The following is a 17,780-nucleotide window of genomic DNA, read 5'->3' as shown; positions in this document are numbered from 1 at the left end:
GTGGAGATGAGGGAGAATATAAGGAAGGTTAAGAACAGTAAAAGGCCAGTTTTACATGACTGTCCTTTGCTGACTGATTAAGACTCTCTTACTGCATTTTCACAGCATTCTCACTAATGTCAGTGAGAGAAATCCAGCTCTCTTCCACTTACTGATATTCTGGTGGCTTGGTGTTCTTCCTGTTATCATGCAGGCAGTTCTCTTTACATACAGAATTTTACCTTTAAACTTGCTAAGTGCTTTTACTCAGTTACAGGATTAGTTTAAACCTTGTGTGCGCGATTTTAGTGCTTGTGAAGGGTGCTGGACTGACAGACCTAGGGAACACAGCTCCTTATTATGCACAAACCTGATACAGCAGAGGCAGTACCAACTTCCCAACCGCATCTCACCAGAATGCCCTAACCTTGACCTGAAGGGAAGGTTCATTCACCCCTTGCTCCCTCTGCTAGGGCTGCCAACAAGGTTGCCAGTTAGTGCCTTGGTGGTGGTTTGTGAGATATACAGACCCCTGCATGCTGGGAACTGGACTCAGTTCTAACCCATTTCACACAATACCAGGCAGCAATCATACGTTGGTAACTTTTGGCCATTACAAATTGACAAATTTCATTAAAATCCTTTTAGGGTTTTCTCTTCCCCTTTAAACAAATGTTAGATTATAACCCCACACACAGAAGTGCCAGAGCATTTGGCTTTGCTGCTGTATAGGGTGCTGGGTAGTATAACAAAACCATTCTGTGCTTAACAATGCAATCTAGAGCTGTAATGACTGACTTTTCGCTTCAAAATTACCTTAATGTCTGGAATGAAGAAAGAATATTTCTAAACAGCAGATAAATCATTTGGATTATTCTTATACCACCACAACCAACAAACTAGAATTCCAGTGTGTGACTGGTATAAACCCACGGTTCTATTTGTTTGTTTATTTATTTATTTGGGGGTGGGAGGGGAGGGAGTGGGGGGTGGCAATAAAACAACAGGACATAATACCATTCTCAGCCTCCAGCAATTTAAGGATGACATTATCAAAGAAGCCTAATGTGAGTCATTTTAAATTTTAAAATCACTGTTTGAAGTGTCACCTTGGCTATAAATGTTTATTCCCAAACTATTACTTACCTGTTAATTGTTCTAGTAAAGATTTAAAACTATTCCCTATCCTCTCTTGGATTTCTGTTGAATCTTCTGAAATAAAAAAAATGTACAAATACATCTTTTTTAAATAATGTTTTTTCTGCTTCAAAATACAAAACAATTAAAAAACCCCACAAAAATATGCACTGTATGGAATGCTTCAAGTGTGACTGACTGGTACATTAATATAATTGTAAGAAAATTCAGGAAGACTTAAACACATAAGCACGCAAGATTAAATCTGTGATTTTCTTCACAACCTGAAGTGTTACACAAAAAATGGTCACTCTACACATGGTTGGTTTATCAATTTGTTTCCAACTCATTAATATAATTTATTAACTAAATGCAAAGCCATTTTGAAACTGTTTAGATACACCTCCACCCCATCCGACACCCCACACACATTGGTTTAACCTCCCTGCAACACAAACACTTACCTAAGCCACTGGTATCTAGTTCATAAATATCACTAACAAGATAAAACAAGCTAGTCTGGCACTGACAGCTGCCATTACTGAAGAAGCCAGCCATTCGGGTAGGAGGAGGGCCAAGGACAGGATACTAGACAAGAAGGAAAGAAAAAGAAAGATGTTGCAGCTTTTCCTTAAACAGAAAACAGTATTGTTCTTTGGCACATCTCAGATTTCAAAAGCTACAAACTCAGGATCAGTTAAGTGAATGTTGCAGCCTGCAGAATGTTACAAGATGCACTGAGTTTCTGTGCTTGCATTCATGGGCATTAAAGATTCTGGGATCACTTTTCCTTAACAGGTACCTGAATTTTCTGCTCAAGAAACTGCTTCCCTGAATCCACTGCTGTTTCCAGTTGTTGAAGCAGAGACCGTATTGTATCAATTTTGGACGAGACACCATTTTCAGCAGTCTTTTCAGAGTTCTTTGGGTGAACAGTATGACTAAGCGTTGGGAGTCCGCTTACTAGCCTTAAAGTTAAAGATCGGATTTGCAACCAGATGGTTTCTTCCTCCAATGACCGTTTCCTATGCTTCTCAGAAATGTCCCTAGAGAAAGGCACCAAAAGGTTTTTAGACAAAATGTTTTATATTCATAACAGTAGCAAGCTTCCATGAACATCTTTTATCCTACTCTGGTGCAGAGCTTTGGAATCCCATGTGGAAAGGTGGGAATGAATGGAAATTCAGGGAATGGTATTAATGTGAATAAATAAGAGGAGAGCACTGTTAGAAATTGTAAATGATGCTCTTGTTAAATGTGCAGTTAGCCAGCCTAGAAAATATTTAAGTGACACTTGGAATTTATCTTGAAATGATTTTCTCCCTAAAACACATTTCTGAAAGACTGACCCCTGCAGGCCTTTGTACTCACCTGTCTTTTGGGTCCCAATTAAATAAGACTGTTAGATCTCTGTTGTCATGCAAATCTTTCCATGGAATATCATCTTCCTCTGGACTCAGACTCATGGACTTTATACTTTCTTCTAAACTGGTTGATCTAGCACATAAATATTAGTATCATTAAACCAAATGTTTAATAGCTAAGGTGAAAGCCCAACCCACTGATATAGTCTATACTCTCTACAGAGCACATAACTGTTAGCTACCATATAGAAAAGTCAAACCTAGCTACTAGTGTTAAAGAGATAGAACGCTGGTGGGGACAGCAAACTAGCAACTAACATGGATTAACTGGAGCTTGTACTGAAGGTAGTAAATGTTATTGGAGGGATTAGAAGTATTGGATAAAGTTTTTATTATAATAAATGAGTCTATGTTGTACTTCAATAGCATATTCCATCAGAGCACCTCAAACGTTAAACCTCCCAACATCCCTTTGAGGTACCCTAGTAGTATAACACATTTTACAGATGGGGAAAATTAGGGCTTGTCTACACTTATAATGCTGCAGTAGCACAACTACAGTGCAACCCACCTCCCTGAGAAGCAGTAGCTAGGTTAATGGAAGAATTCTTCTGTTCACCTAGCCCTGCCTATGCAGGGACTTAGGTTGGCTTAACTATGCTGCTAAAGGGTGTGGATTTTTCACACACCTGAGTGATGCAGTTAAGCCAGCCTAATTTTGTAGTGTAGACCAGCCTAAGGCTTACAAGGAAAGCAACTCTGATGACTTGTACCAGGTAGACAAGACGTACCCGTTCAGGAAAGGCTGCCCTTCCCATGCAGAACCCCTGACTGGTTTACTGTTTGAGTTACTGTACTTTTGTCGCTGCCATACTTACATATTTGCTTCAAGTAAGAGGTCTAACAACATCCGTTCAGTGCGGACTTGTGCAAAGTGAAGTGAAGTGTTCAGCCTGTTCCTAAAAGCAATGAATTCTGGGATCTTCTCAAATGCACCATACTTGTAGGCTTGAATAATATATTCTGAGGTCTAGGAAGGAACACACATCATCTCCGTATTAGTTGCCATGATAACGTAAAAACAACTAGAGTCTTAACAGGGTTACAGCCAAATCAAATTGCCATGAATCTGAAGGTGTAGAGTCTATCAAGCACTTATCACTCGGGAGAAATGTGCAGTTCTGCTTGCCCAAGCCTCCCAGACACAGATAGTGGTGTAAGCTTCGCTGCTCTCCTTTAGCAAAAGCAGACTGTACCCTGGGATAGTGTGTCTAGCAAGCTACCAATTTCGTTATTAAATAAAAGAGCCATCACTAAGAAACCGCAAGTTGGTGCCACCCCTAAAACTGAAAGGCAACTTTTTTTTTTTTTAATTGTGGAAGCTTCCTCTTTTCTTGAGATCTTGTTATGCATGCTATAGAAAGTGGGGGCATCTCGAACAAAATGCAACCATTTCATTGAGAAAATCCATTATAACCAAAATAAATCTACCCCAGATTTTCCTGCGTCTGACTTGGGCATGTGCCATTGTGTGTCACTTTCACATAGGTTTAAAAAATTACTCATGCTACACTTTTGCTTCTCATTTTTATTAGGTTTTGAATACAGCATCACAGGATAACACCATGCGGCGTGTACACATTACATCTCAATACAATCTAAATCCCAAAGGAAACATCAGAATCCATGCATTAGTTTGCCTCCCCTCGCCAACGAAATGCAACAATAAAAGCTTTAAACCAAGATTTCAGGCCCATCCAAGTGTTCCCCATGAAGAGATTTATATGAGTAGGGAGCCCAAAATGAGCACTTATTTTGATGTAAATATCAAAATATAAAGACATAGGAAGCAATTCATGCACCAAGACAAGATAGATACTTTACCAGAATTACTCTATCAATGAGAAATTCTGGAAAATCAGAATGAAAACCACAAATGAAAGATTATGGGATGAACTCACACCTGACATACACCAGATCAAGTCACCAGTGTGTGTCTATAATACGCTATACCAACTGATTGAACCTGAAGAGTTTGAGAGACTGTACTTAAAGCCAAATGTCACCGTATGTTTGCCAAAAACAGGGAATGTCCGTTTAGCCAGTTCTCTCCCTGTCTTTTTACCAAGCAATTTGGTTATTTGCATAATATGAAAAATATGCCAATATTCAACAACATACCCTCTGATAAACAGCCTTGTAGAATTCATTTCAGGCTGCGGGATTGCGCCATGGGCGCTAATTCAACTGCATCGACGCGGCTTTTAAATCCCCATGGGACACCTCGGTGCTCTGTTTGCCTGCAGTATCTGGAGAAATTAAAGACGGACGGACACAAGAAAATTAAAGAGATTACTTGTGATTCTGCAGATTTAAAGAAGGACTCTCTTGAAAAGGATGAAGTTGCCTTTTTAGTTTTGGTCAAGTACAGCAATACTGCCTCTTTTCCTCCTGGTCTCTCTCAGAACAGGAATATTCAAGACTGTTGAATAGTGCACCCCACAGGATTCCTTAATGTTGGTCACCTTGTCAGTTTAATTCACCTTACCAGGGGGCATACATTCAGCAAGCAAGCTGAAAAATGCATTAGTTTAAGATGATCAGTACTGTTCACTAAGAACTGCACTTTTATGTGAGATCACTCAATTTAAACCCCAAATGTACTGTTTCAGGCAAAGTCCGATGAACAAAACACTACAGGGCACGTTTAGTGTGTTCTGTATTTGGACAGTATGGTGGAGACACATGTTTTGGTGAAATTTCAAGCCTTCCAAACAAGAATCTAAAAAGTAAGGAACAGGCATCAGGCAGTATCTTAACCCAGCTAGAAAGGTAACTTTTAAAGAATAGTCCTCCTTTAACATTGCAGGTAGATGTTGCTGTGGAACTAGAAGGGGATCCAGGAAGCTGACGTCAGAACTGTTAGTAGGATGAAGAGGCAACCCCCTAACTGAACAGCAGGAGGGAATGAAAACTGCAGGCAGATTCTGAACTAACGACAGTCAAGGTGTGACCTCTATTAGAAGCCCTATTTTTTCACTGTTGACATGACATCGTTCTATTCAAATAAAACTCTGGAAATGAACCTTTGTCTCCTGCAATTTGCCAACAGACAGGATTTAAAGATAAATACTACAGGCAAGCTGGTAATGCTTACAGTAGTGTAGTTTCCATTAAACAAATCTAAAACTGGTGAGTACTGGAAACTGTTCAGGTCAGACGATAGAGTAAATCAATGCTTGTCTTTCAGAAATCAAGGACGCTACTAGTCAGTCGCCTTTAATGACTTGTCTGGAATTCTGTATCCTTGAGAAGAAAAATGACATGTGTAGGTCTTCAAAACTGTGTCTTCAGACTAACTGTAGAAAGAAGTGGATAGTCCAAATGCATCTTTTTCCACTTTGATTCCAATTCTTTGAGATGAGAGTAAACCAATACACTAATCCAGGTAAGAAGTATTCCACGAATTCTGAAAACTGAACTGACACACCAGATTCTGAATAGTGCGCCTCCTGCCAAGAGTGTCCCAATACCACATGGAATGCGATTCAATAGATCTTTATATGGATATGTGCCCTGAGTGACAGAAAAGGGCAACTGAGTCTTCTCCATCCCAAGCATTTTTATAAGTCATACTGATCAGAAGAACCTTCGCCTAAATTGGTGCCTAGAGGCAGTAATGCAGCCTGGCGTTAGCTGAATCAGAGCTCTTTTCCCAGTCAATATGGCTTCTTGCCGCTTTACAGTCTTTAGTGCACTCTGTCAAGAGAATTATGTCCATTAGGTGTTTTCTTCAAATCTTTATTCTTCCTTCTTGGCATGTTGCTGTCAAACTTTTTATCAATGAAAGTCACTTTGTCCTGAATTGCAGTCTCTTCCACTGAATTACTTGGAAACAGATCAAACATGGCTTAACAAAAGCAAGAGTAACTTCTCAATGAAACAAAAAGAAAAGCCACTACGTTGATAAATCCAAGACTCATCTATCAAAAAAATTAATGTTTCCATCCAGAATTTTGTTCCAGTATAATGAGGGCACACTCATCACACACAGTCCTAATGATCTTGACAAATAAGTTCAGCAGAGGAAAACAAAAAAACAGGCAAGTAAACACAAGAGAAAGCTAAGTTGTCGGCCAGCCAGCATGTCTGCTGCACAAGTGGAGTTCTCTGCCCCATTGTCACAAGATCTTTTCCGTATCAGTTGCGGACACATTTTGCAACTAAGATCACCACTTCTATTTCCACCCTTAGAGGTCAGTTAAAGCATTACAGAAACCTTACACATTGAAAGAACTTAGCTATTGACAGACCAAGGAGATTCTTCTATGCAATGACTGCATTATATGCATCATACATGCATTTCTACACAGTACAGATAACCCTTACATTTGTATTTGATGTTAGAAGGACAAAATGAGTTTTAAACCATCCACTGGGAGCCAAGAATTCCTAAATTCTAATCCCAGCTCAGACAATGACTCGAAGTGTAGGAAAATCAGTCATTCTGTACCTCAGTTTCCTCACATCAGTAAAATGGGGATAATTTTCTATTACTTACCTCTCAGGGATGTTGTGATGATCAACGTTTGTAAAGCAGTACCATGTAAGTGCTAGGTATTAAAATTCATTCTGTGGTACAAAATTTACCTCCTGAATTCATCGTGGCGAGCAACACTTATATACAATCATGTAACAACTGTTACAGATTAGAGCAATTTCTTCTATTCCTAATTGCCTAATAAATACTCACCCCAAGACTAAAGAAATGAGCCTAAATATCAGTACTTCTATATCTAGTCATGTTTAAACAAACAAACAAAAAACTGACAATGCAATTGTGGAACAACACTGATATTTTTCCTACGGCTACACCAAGATTCTTCCAGGAAATGTATTTCACAAATAAGAGTGTCATGACAATAATAATTAAAATGTGTTAAGAGTCACAAGCAAGCAACTGAATTTTTCTGGAGGCCTAGCCATGTGCATGCACATTTTAAGAAGTACCAAATGCTCTTCAGGGAGTTCAGTTGCTCTTTCATTAGCCCCACTCCAAAGAACCCCATTATAGTTGAGAGACTCATCTTTAAATCAGGAAGACTTTCCTGCAAGTCACGCCACCTTTCACTCTGCTGGCCTGGTGGTGGCAGTTGAAATGTGTTTCCATTAGCACTGCAGAATCCTAAATCCTCATCTTTATTTACTGTTTCAAAGTATTGCAGCTAATTTTTACGTCTGTTCTGCTTTATTGAAGCCAGTTTTCAATAAAGTTAGTTTAATTTTTCCTCTCTTCATACTCTCACCCTATTCCCTACATATTTACTGCACTATTATGACAACCTGCACTACTGAGACTAACCATACATAAATTATCCTGCTTCAACCAGTCTACTGCCACCACTCATTCATGCCACCGGGATCTCTGTTATCAACCTGTGCTGCCACGTAACTTTCCAAAATGCTAAATATGAATTTATGCCATCATGGACTAGTCACTTGCCATGTTATTTTTTATTTATAGTAATACAGAAATCACTATTCTTTAGCCATTCTATCTAAAATGGCCATAGGAGCACTTCTGAAATAAATTTATAATATATTGGCTTTTAGAAAATGAAAGGTCAGAAGCAGAATTCCAGCAAGCAATGAAGTTTTGTGGTAGAATTATAAACCTTTCTGAACAGAAAACAAAAAGCTGAGGCAAAGCTTTGCTATAGCCACAACAAGCTGCTATGTTATAGATCCAGTTTTTCTATTGTGATCCATCCACAGCAAATCCTGTATAAATCTTTCTATCACATGCATGTTCTTTTCGTAGTAACTTGGACACAACTGCTTTGTTGGGAGTCATGAGAGAAATTAGTGTCACTTACATCTTTCTGGTTGGAGTGGAAAAACCTGAGTGCAAAATTGCAGGATTGGGATGCAGCAGCATATTGACCCAGGGACTCTGCATAGCGTGTCAGAAGGTAACTGAAATATAACACAATAATTTGAATTATACACTGTCACACAATGCCCTGAGAATATGAATTTCATTAAGAGTCTCATTGACCAGAGAATCACAGCACAGCTTCTGTCTTCATATACAATTCTCAAGGGAGTTACAAGGTAATGGGAATTTGACAATGTTCATCTCAAATTTTTTTTTTTTAACTGTAAAGGTTCCTCTTTATTATTATTAAATTCTAATTTCGCCTAACCAGGATCTGCAGGACACAGAGCTCCTCCTTCTATCTGATCCAAGGGGCAAAAGCTTTTTTAAGTTGATATCCACAAAAAAAGCTTCAAGACCCTTCCCTGCACTTGTGATCTGTGGGCAAGTCTACATTTAAAATGCACTGGCACAGCTACACTGCTTTAATGAAGATGCTCTAAGCCTGTTGGCTTAGTTATTCCACTTCCCTGAGAGGCAGTAGCTATGTTGGTGGGAGAACCTCTCTTGCCAACATAGTGCTGTCTACACGTGGTGTGTGTGTAGGTTGGTATAATGATGTTGCTCGAGGTGTGAATTTTTCACAGCCCTGAGCAATGCAGTTATAGCAATATAGGTCTGTAATGTAGACCAGACCTGTGTTTTACCACAGCACAGTCTTGAGACTGCATGACCAGCACTGTATGTCAGAGCTAAGTTTTGCCTCCATACCAGGCATACAAATTCAAAAGGCATTTTCAAAGAAGGCAATCAATAAGTAGGTCCCCTTCACTCAGAGGTATTAAGATTTAAAAGTAACCAACATAAAACCATATAAGAAACAAATGGCAGAACTAGAAATGGATTGAGGGACATTATGGTGGAGCTGAAAAAGATTTTAGGTCTGTGTTTTACATGTAATACTAACTCACATTTACAAAAGCACCATTAATCCCACATGCTATTTTGATAAAGCCTCACAGAAACATGGCTCCCTCTGGGGCTAAGTGGCAAAGCATGCTGAAAAACCATAGGGACAGTAGGGGAAATCTGATTCAAGGGGGCCAGGATAAATCCCCCACCTTATTAAAAACTCCATGGGATCTTCACTGTCCACCAAAAGACAAGATCTTGGTTTTTAAGATCTCATCTAACAGACCTCTCTTCCCCTCCCCAGTGTGAACTGCATGGTACTCATTTTACCCATTTCAAAAGGTGGAAGGGCTGAGCTGATCCTTCCAGCACGGAGTGATCCTTTTAACAACAATTACTGGTTTGTAATTCTAAAGAAAACTGAAAATAGAACATTTAAAAATTGTGAGCATGGTTAGTGGAGAGCCAGTGTGACCAATTATTCTGAGTATATACTACCCACCCGATGGTGTCGTGCTGTATGTGCTTAGCATCAAGGCTGGAATAAAGCTCCACAACAGGTTCAAATGCACCAAGCATGCAGTAAATTCGAATGAGCAGCAATTTGAACTGAGCATTAGAAGGACTGTGGGTTAATCCTTCTTCTAATAAAGTCAAGGACTGCCACACGGCCATCTCTTCACCTGGTGATGAGAAGACAAGCACACACAGACATTAGGTGTGAACAGGGGGGGTATTTAACAGAGAGCAGGGTTTGAAACTGGCACAACAATTACACTGGGTTGAAAAACCTCTCTCATTGCTCCTCAAACATTTCCCATGCTGCCTGCATGTTACTCTTGTCTCTTCAAGCTACTTTGAATTATACGAATGTCTAAATAAATGGTATTACACTCGGCACCAAAACAAGGCATGTAGGTACCTTAAAAATACATTATTAGAATTCAGCCTGAATGCAACAGGCACCTGCTAGAAGGAGCTAGTTCCAGGTGCCTGGGTCTTCCACTACCATCCACCACAGAGTGCAGACCCCACACACCAGCAGTGTATGACAGTGAGAGAATGACCCTCTGTTAAATGACTCCTGGACCATTTAGGGTTTGTAGACTGTAACCACATCAGAAGATTAAGGGTGCCTTTAAGCACCATGGAGAGGGAGTTAACTGGATACTCCCTGCCCCCAACAGAGCCAGGAATTTCAGGGCATGTGGCTCCACCTGCCATCCTCCCTGGAGAACCTTGTGGGCTGGAGCTCTCCATGAGATTTCCCAGGATGAAGGACCAAGCATTCTGCAGAAAGGAGAGGCAGTAGCTGTCATACCACCAGGGGGTAGGAGGAGCTCCCTAACCCTCAACCACTATTGAGCCAGGACTTTGGGGAGATGTCTGTGGCCATGGTCCCTCAATCAGTAATACCAAAGGGTGAATACTAATGCAATGCCAGCAGTCTGATGTCAGGAGAGACTTTTAAATTTCTCTTAAGTGAAGAGGCGGCTGTGCAGAAGGGAGGGGGCAGATTCTCTGCAGAAGGGTACAGAGAGAGGCTGGACTGAGGAAGGATGAAGGGGGGAGTCCTAAGCAAGGAGGCAGAGTTCCAAGGATTTTACTGGGACTTAAAAATTGAAATTCTTAAAAAAATATCAGGTTTCAAATGAGTTTTGGGTAAGGAAACACCAGCTCAGAAGAGGATACTTTAAACAGCAGGGGATAGTTTATGCAGAAAAAATCCCAAACCCACAGAACTAACAAGCCACATGCTGACCATTGTCACACCCCCACACACTCAAACCCTTCACTTGTAATGTTGTATCCTTGCCCCCAAACTTTGCTTTTTGTTTTTAGCTTGTAAGGTCTTTGGAGCAGGGACTGTATCGTCCTATAGATCAGAACAGCACTGAGCTAATGTAATACACATAATCAATAGTAATAGTTAGTTATTTAAGGCTATAACAGAGATGTGTATCTAACGTCTAAGTTAAGCAATTTAAGCACTGTTTGTAAAATAAGTTTTGGACAAGAAGGGAGTTAAGCCTCAGGGAGATGGACCCTGGCTATGCTTGGGAACAACAGACTAATGCTGAGTGACTCAACAGTGACACCGTCTGCCCAATAAGTAGGAACTACAACTCAGATTTCAAGGAAGCAAGGTTCAGCCCTCCTGTTCAAGGGATGCAGAACACACATGTAGAAACAGAAAATTATTCATATAGGTTTTAAGAAGAATAAGACTGAAGGGACTTACCTGCCTCTAGCCACATATCCAGAAGCAGGTGAACTGCAAGCAGACAGTAATAATCTGAAAACTGCAATTCAGTTTTCAAACAAGATTTCCCTATAGAGGAAAAAAGAGCGTCACCCCGCATAGTACATGTATTATCAAAATCATTACATCCAATAAACAGGGCCATCATTTCTCACATCGCTATGTAAATTGAGGTAAATTGGCAGCCTTTCAGCCCACCAGATGACATTTCTAAAGGGACATTGTCAGGTTAATTATTTTTGAAATCCCAAGTTTCCTTACATCTGTTACTAATTGTCAACGTGTTGCTTTTCCTCATTTATGCTTTTTGCAGTTCCCTCAAAGTGGACAGGGAATGGGATTGTTTCACTTTTGTTTCTAGTGAGTTTCACTTCCAGGCTCTTCTATACTAACTAAGTACTGCAGGGTCTGGGGTTACAGACTCCACAGAGGATTGTTTAAAGACAAAGAGCTTTTCAACCAGATGCAAATACAACTACTACTTTCTTTTTGGTAAAATTGAAAAATGTTACAAAAAGTGACAAGCTTTTGGAAATTTGGCCCATAAAGTCTAAATATGAATTAACTGCAATGCACTAGTTTCAAGATTTTCTTACCAAACTCCAATCCATGCTGGTATCTTAACATCAGCTCCCGGACTGCACTCAGCTTTTGTTTTTTGTCAATGGTGTGATAGAGACCAAGCAATCTTGTTAGCTGAACCACACACAAGTGTTGTTGCAAAGCTTTGATGTCAGCTGGCAGTGCAAGTTTACCCTCTGCTGGTGCTGACAAAGGAATAATTCCCAGCAACTGACTGATGAACTGGAAAGGAAACACAAGTGTTAAATTCTGCAATGCACTTAGTCACCTCAAGAAAACAGCAAGTCTTATAGCCATGTTCAGAAACTGGGACAAAATGAGATTATGGAGGTGTTGTAACAACTCCATAATTAAAACGGCATTGAAATGTGAAGTTAGAGGGCTCACTCCTCAAGATGGTTCACATTCGGATCCTGAGCCTAAGAATGCAGGAAGTACCAAAAAAGTCAATGAGACTACACACAGGCTTAAAGTTAACTATGTCTTCATGTGCTTTGCTGGATTGTGGCCAGAATGCTCCATGCCTTGCTAACTTTGAGCCCCAAGTAGAAATTAAATTCTATTATTATTTATTAAAAATCATATTTATCAGTACCAACCATACAACTCTTTCCAAGGAATTAACTCTCTCAAGACAGGGTAAGTTAGAATTAAACTTGTTCAGTACTTTAGGAATTAAAATGAGTCATTTTTTAAATTACACTTGTTCAGTACTTTAGGAATTAAAATGAGTCATTTTTAAAATTACACTTGCAAAATGTTACCATCATTTTCTCCTAGCTAACAATGGCTTTAACACCATGATGATTATACCTGCTCTGAACAAGTTAGATAACACGGGGCTTAAAGTGTTGGCAGCAGCCTATCTATAGTAGGGCTACCAACATTACCACCATTGGGGGAGCTGAGCCGATATTAGCAACAGAGGGATCCCTAATATAGACAATGCCCATATGTAGTTTACATAGATTTTGTTAACAGCCTTTGATTGATTCAGGACTTTTTAATCTAACTCCCATCTCCAAGAAATATACAACAATGGCTTTTAGAAGAACAAGGAGTTGAGTGGCAGGATTCCCAGAGGCTGAAGTCATCTACCAAGCTGCTCATGACTCTGCTGAAATCCTCTCTCAATTTAAGTTTAAATAAGGTAGGGGTCAGAAAGATTCTGGAAGAAATATAAATAGTGTTTCAGTCATCTCTCTCAATTGATGCTGATGTGTCCATTCGGTCACTCAGATCTGCTACAGTGTTATTACTTAGTCCCCTAACTAGTCCTGGTACTTGGCACAGATTAAGAGAAAGACATTTTCCCAGGGAGTATTTACAACTAGACACAGAGCATGAACAAGGACAGACAAGGGGAGAAGGAAAGAAGGACAATGTTTAACACAATAGTAACACAAGTCCTATTATCTAAGAAGCCAATCTTATTCATTCTGATATTTTAGATAGACACTAAAGTTAATTCTATGGAGGTTTATCTTCCCTTGACGCTCATGTTTAACTCACATTGCTTCAATGGTAGCTGTGCATGTTTATACAGGGAGAATAAACCTCTTTATGGTGATATTTTGGGCTCTACTGTATATCTCAGACTGTGACAACTTGAACAAGAGTGAGGAGAGGTTATGCGCTACTAAAATCAACAGAAGTGATGGGACACCTCAGAACTGCAAGAAGGCGGCTCAGTCCTACAAACAGTTACTGAATTACTCCATGCATGCTCTATGCCTGGGAGTCACGTTGCAGGAACAAAAAGAGAGAGAGACACACACACACACATACCCCCATTGAAGTTATTCAGAACTTTGGCATTTTTGCTTTTTAAGAAACACTTTTTTCTGGTTAGAGCAGAATTTTGAATAAAATTAACCAGTTCTACATTATCAGCAATTTGTTTCTCTAAAAAACTGATTCCCTCCCTCCCTGAAAGGGAGTTTCCTTTTGACATCACCACTGTCAAAAGCTGCATTCAGCTGACAGCTGGTGCACTCAGCAGTCTCCAGCACCCCTCCCTTTACCTCACCCAGTGCTATTGTTCTTACCTTTGTACACTGGCTAGATGGGAGGAGGTCCACAAATACCTTGAGATCAGTGAAACAGCAGGGTTTGTCCCCAAACTTTTTGAAGTATTGGAACATTAGTTCTTCTGGGTCACCTAACAAAGAAACTCAGTTATAAAGAAGCCAGTTCAATCTTTTTTTAAAAAATGCTCACTTAGAAGCAAAGTCAACAACATAACGAGGCTTGGAAGGATTAGATTTTTATTGGTAAATTTTGGTGAGCATCAGTTTCACCAGACACAGCCAAAAACCGAAGAAAATATTTTTTTCCATTGATAACAAAAATTTGCAGTTAGGCAAAGTAAGAAAAAAGCTGCTTGAGAACATATTAGACATGGGGTTCTCAACCTTTTTCTTTCTGAGGCTCCCCCAACATCCTATAAAAACTCAAAAGCCCACAACATCTGTTTTTCTGCATCTAAAAGGCAGGGCCGGCATTAGGGGGTAGCAAGCAGGGCAACTGCCTGGGGCCCCACAGCACAGGAGGGCCTGTGAAGCTAAGTTGCTCAGGCTTTGGCTTCAGCCCTGGGTGGCGGGGTTTGGAACCCAGGCTTCAGCCCTGGGTGGCGGGGCTTGGAACCCCAGGCTTCAGCCCTGGGTGGCGGGGCTTGGAACCCCAGGCTTCAGCCCTGGGTGGCGGGGCTTGGAACCCCAGGCTTCAGCCCTGGGTGGCGGGGCTTCGGCTTTCTGCCCTGGGCCACAGCAAGTCTAATGCCTGCCCTGCTTGGCGGACCCCCTGAAACCTGCTTTTTAAACTATGATTTGAGGACTTCAACGGCTCAGACACAGGTTTGTTACAGGAGCGGGTGGGTGAGATTCTGTGGCCTGCGTTGTGCAGGAGGTCAGACTAGATGATCATAATGGTCCCTTCTGACCTTAAAGTCTATGATTCTATGCTTGGGGCGCCCGCAGTGGGCTCCGGACCCCTGGTTGAGAACCACTGTATTAGACTGTCATTAAATAATTACTGTCTGATCCTCCCACCCATAATTTCCAGGACTTGTGAAAATTTAAACCGATAAAAATAGAAAAAAATGCTTAAAAACAGATATTCTGTCAAAATTATTTAAAGAAAAAGTAGAGTTCTGCCAAGCCTAAATATAACTATGAGGAATTTTCAGTCCTGCAAATGAACTTATTCATAGCAATTTCTTATGTTCAAAGTTAAACAGTGATTTACAAATCATGATAGTTTCATTTCAGATCTTACACTCAATCAGAAACCTTAACTCATCTGATAAAGAATGAGAGATGAAAAAAACCAGGAGAATATTTTAAGCTACCCACGCACAATTTATCTGATGATGATGATGATATTTACTTTCCTGCATCTAAATGCAAAATGCGTTAATTTAAATAGGGTCTGCAGAAATCCTGCTAATATTAAACCACTTCCTTACTCCACTCCCAAAAGTTGTTTTTTTTTAAATCATGAAACCCCCAATAAGTGCATTTAAGAAGCATCATTGTTCTCATTTACAAGACTGCCAAAGAGCCCAAAGAAATATCAGCCAGTGATTACACTAAGGATGACAAAGGGAGAGGATTTTCAAAATTATTAAGGGCTTTATCAAAGCACAACTCCCACTGAAAGTCACTGGGTTTGTGCTCCTAAACCGATTAGGTGCCTTTGAAATCTCCCCCAAAGACCTTGTTTTAAAAGGTCTAAAACACTCTAGAATTGTTATCAGAATAATATTTGACCTTCTGTAACACCTTTCATCTGAAGATGCTTTATGCATGCAATCTCTGCACACACTTTACATCAGGCACTACTAAATTGATGATCCCAGTACAAAGAGCTTGTTCTAGGTTGGTGTTCTTTCCCTTAAGGTTTAATTTATCATCCAATTAGTGGCTCTTACCTAGTTTATATTCATCATTACAACCCCTGTGTCGCAAACGTCTAATCAGCTCCAGTTCGGCTAGATAGGGTCCCCGAAGTGGCCGAGAGCTCTTAGCTTCTTCTGTTATCCTCTCCTCTATAAATTTCACAGCTTGTTCTGTAGAATAATGCACTTCTCCTTCCAGAGAGCTGTGCAGTTAAAGATACAAGTATTGATTGCAAGTATTCTTATATCGTTCCCATTTCTGAGGCACTGGCAGTAAGTGGTAAGCATGCCTTAACATCACTCCCTCAAAGCAATCAGGTTCGACTGACTCTCTGACCCAGACCCTGTGAAGGGAGCAGGTTAAGGAAGCTCTAGTAAATACGCATGCCTCCAGAGGGGTCAGTGCCCTCTTGGAACAGGGACCAGCTTCCGCAGCTAAGTAGCTCGGGCACATTATGTGCCAGAAGCCAAGATGACTCTTGAGATAGAGAGCTCTACATTAGCATGCATTTACACCAACTATTTACCTATATGGATACACTAAAGCAAGGATGGGAAACTGGTGGCTTGGGGTCCGCATCTGGCCTGCCAAATTGTTCTATTCTTCCCACTGCAGCCCAGATCGGGGTAGGCAACCTGGCAGTCCCAGGGTCAGGACAGAGAGAGGGCATCAAATTGCAGGGGGAGGGTCCCGCCTACTCATGTGTTAGGTGACACTGTGGCAAGATCCAAGGTGCCGGAGCAGGGAGCCGAGCTCAACTCTGAAGGACAGGATATGTTGCCACAAGGTAAGTTCACTCCCAGCACTCCCTTGGGGGGACAGGACCCAACCTCCAAGTCTCAAACCCCAGCCCATCAATGGTTTTAGTGGGTTCTGTGGCCCTCAACTACCTTAAAATTACCTGTCCCTTCATTAAAGTAAAACTATCAAGGGGCAAACTATGATTTTGACATCTACTATATGAAGAGGAAAAAACCCTCAGGGATAGTAGTTGACTTACTGCTCTCCTTCTGCTGGAGGAGTCCAGGATTTGTCAATGAGTTGAAAGACTGAATCAAAGTAAATTATATAGAACTGCCAATCATCTGAGCTAAAAACAGGCAAGGAGCAAAATTAAGGAAAGTGCAAACAATGTTACACATACATGCAAGTTTACTCCTTTATAAAAACATTGTTAGATCTTGCAAGTCACAGAACAATTAAAACGCATAGGAAAAAACGCACTAAGAACCATTTCCACTAGACAATTTCCCATCTTAAAGGGGCACTGTTAACCAGAGGTTTCTAAAACCAACATATTTCAAGAAACTCAAGTTTCTGATACAGCTTGTCCAGATTTATATTTTAAGTTCTTTTACAATTTTTTGGCTCCCATTAACATTTATAAAGGCCTTTCCAACAAGGGAATGAGCAGGTTCAAGAGTAGCACCATCAAAATGCTGGGAAAATGCATCTGATCATCAACAAACAAGTGAAATTGACTATATACAAAGTGCTGCAGAATGTGCAAAGTAAACTGAAAACTTGTCTCTCTCTATCTAATGTTTCAGTTGTAGTAACCTTAGCTGTTGCTAGGTCATCCCCCTAGCCCCTCCCCAAGACTCTAGGCTTTAAAGTCTCCCCAGGATTTCCACTATAATTACGTTCGACCTTTTGTTAAAGAATAGTTCTTCTAAGTAAGATGTTTTTGATCTCTTGGACGGCAGCTTCAGACAGGATTCACTATAAATCCCATTAACTGTGTCCTAGTCCTTACAACAAACCCT

The 17,780-nt window shown here is 40.5% G+C and overlaps 1 protein-coding gene across 6 annotated transcripts in view; it reads right to left on the bottom strand.

Moving 5' to 3' along the window:
• The window catches only part of NAA25 (N-alpha-acetyltransferase 25, NatB auxiliary subunit), a 46,279-nt gene that overhangs the window by 8,645 nt on the left and 19,854 nt on the right, over window positions 1-17,780 (bottom strand). For all 6 annotated transcript variants that reach the window (XM_039505173.1, XM_039505177.1, XM_039505175.1 and 3 more), the window contains exons 9-20: window positions 17,015-17,104; window positions 16,047-16,216; window positions 14,164-14,276; window positions 12,130-12,337; window positions 11,513-11,602; window positions 9,773-9,953; window positions 8,357-8,456; window positions 3,359-3,510; window positions 2,488-2,613; window positions 1,919-2,162; window positions 1,581-1,704; window positions 1,126-1,191 (exon numbers count right to left, since the gene is read on the bottom strand). In XM_039505173.1, coding sequence (XP_039361107.1) covers window positions 1,126-1,191; window positions 1,581-1,704; window positions 1,919-2,162; window positions 2,488-2,613; window positions 3,359-3,510; window positions 8,357-8,456; window positions 9,773-9,953; window positions 11,513-11,602; window positions 12,130-12,337; window positions 14,164-14,276; window positions 16,047-16,216; window positions 17,015-17,104 — 1,664 coding nt within the window. The remainder of the gene's footprint in view (window positions 1-1,125; window positions 1,192-1,580; window positions 1,705-1,918; window positions 2,163-2,487; window positions 2,614-3,358; window positions 3,511-8,356; window positions 8,457-9,772; window positions 9,954-11,512; window positions 11,603-12,129; window positions 12,338-14,163; window positions 14,277-16,046; window positions 16,217-17,014; window positions 17,105-17,780) is intronic.

This window comes from Mauremys reevesii, linkage group 18 (assembly GCF_016161935.1).
Source record: "Mauremys reevesii isolate NIE-2019 linkage group 18, ASM1616193v1, whole genome shotgun sequence".
Lineage (NCBI taxonomy): Eukaryota > Metazoa > Chordata > Testudines > Geoemydidae > Mauremys > Mauremys reevesii.
Note: the sequence above shows the minus strand (reverse complement) of the source record. Positions and strands in the feature narration are given on the sequence as shown.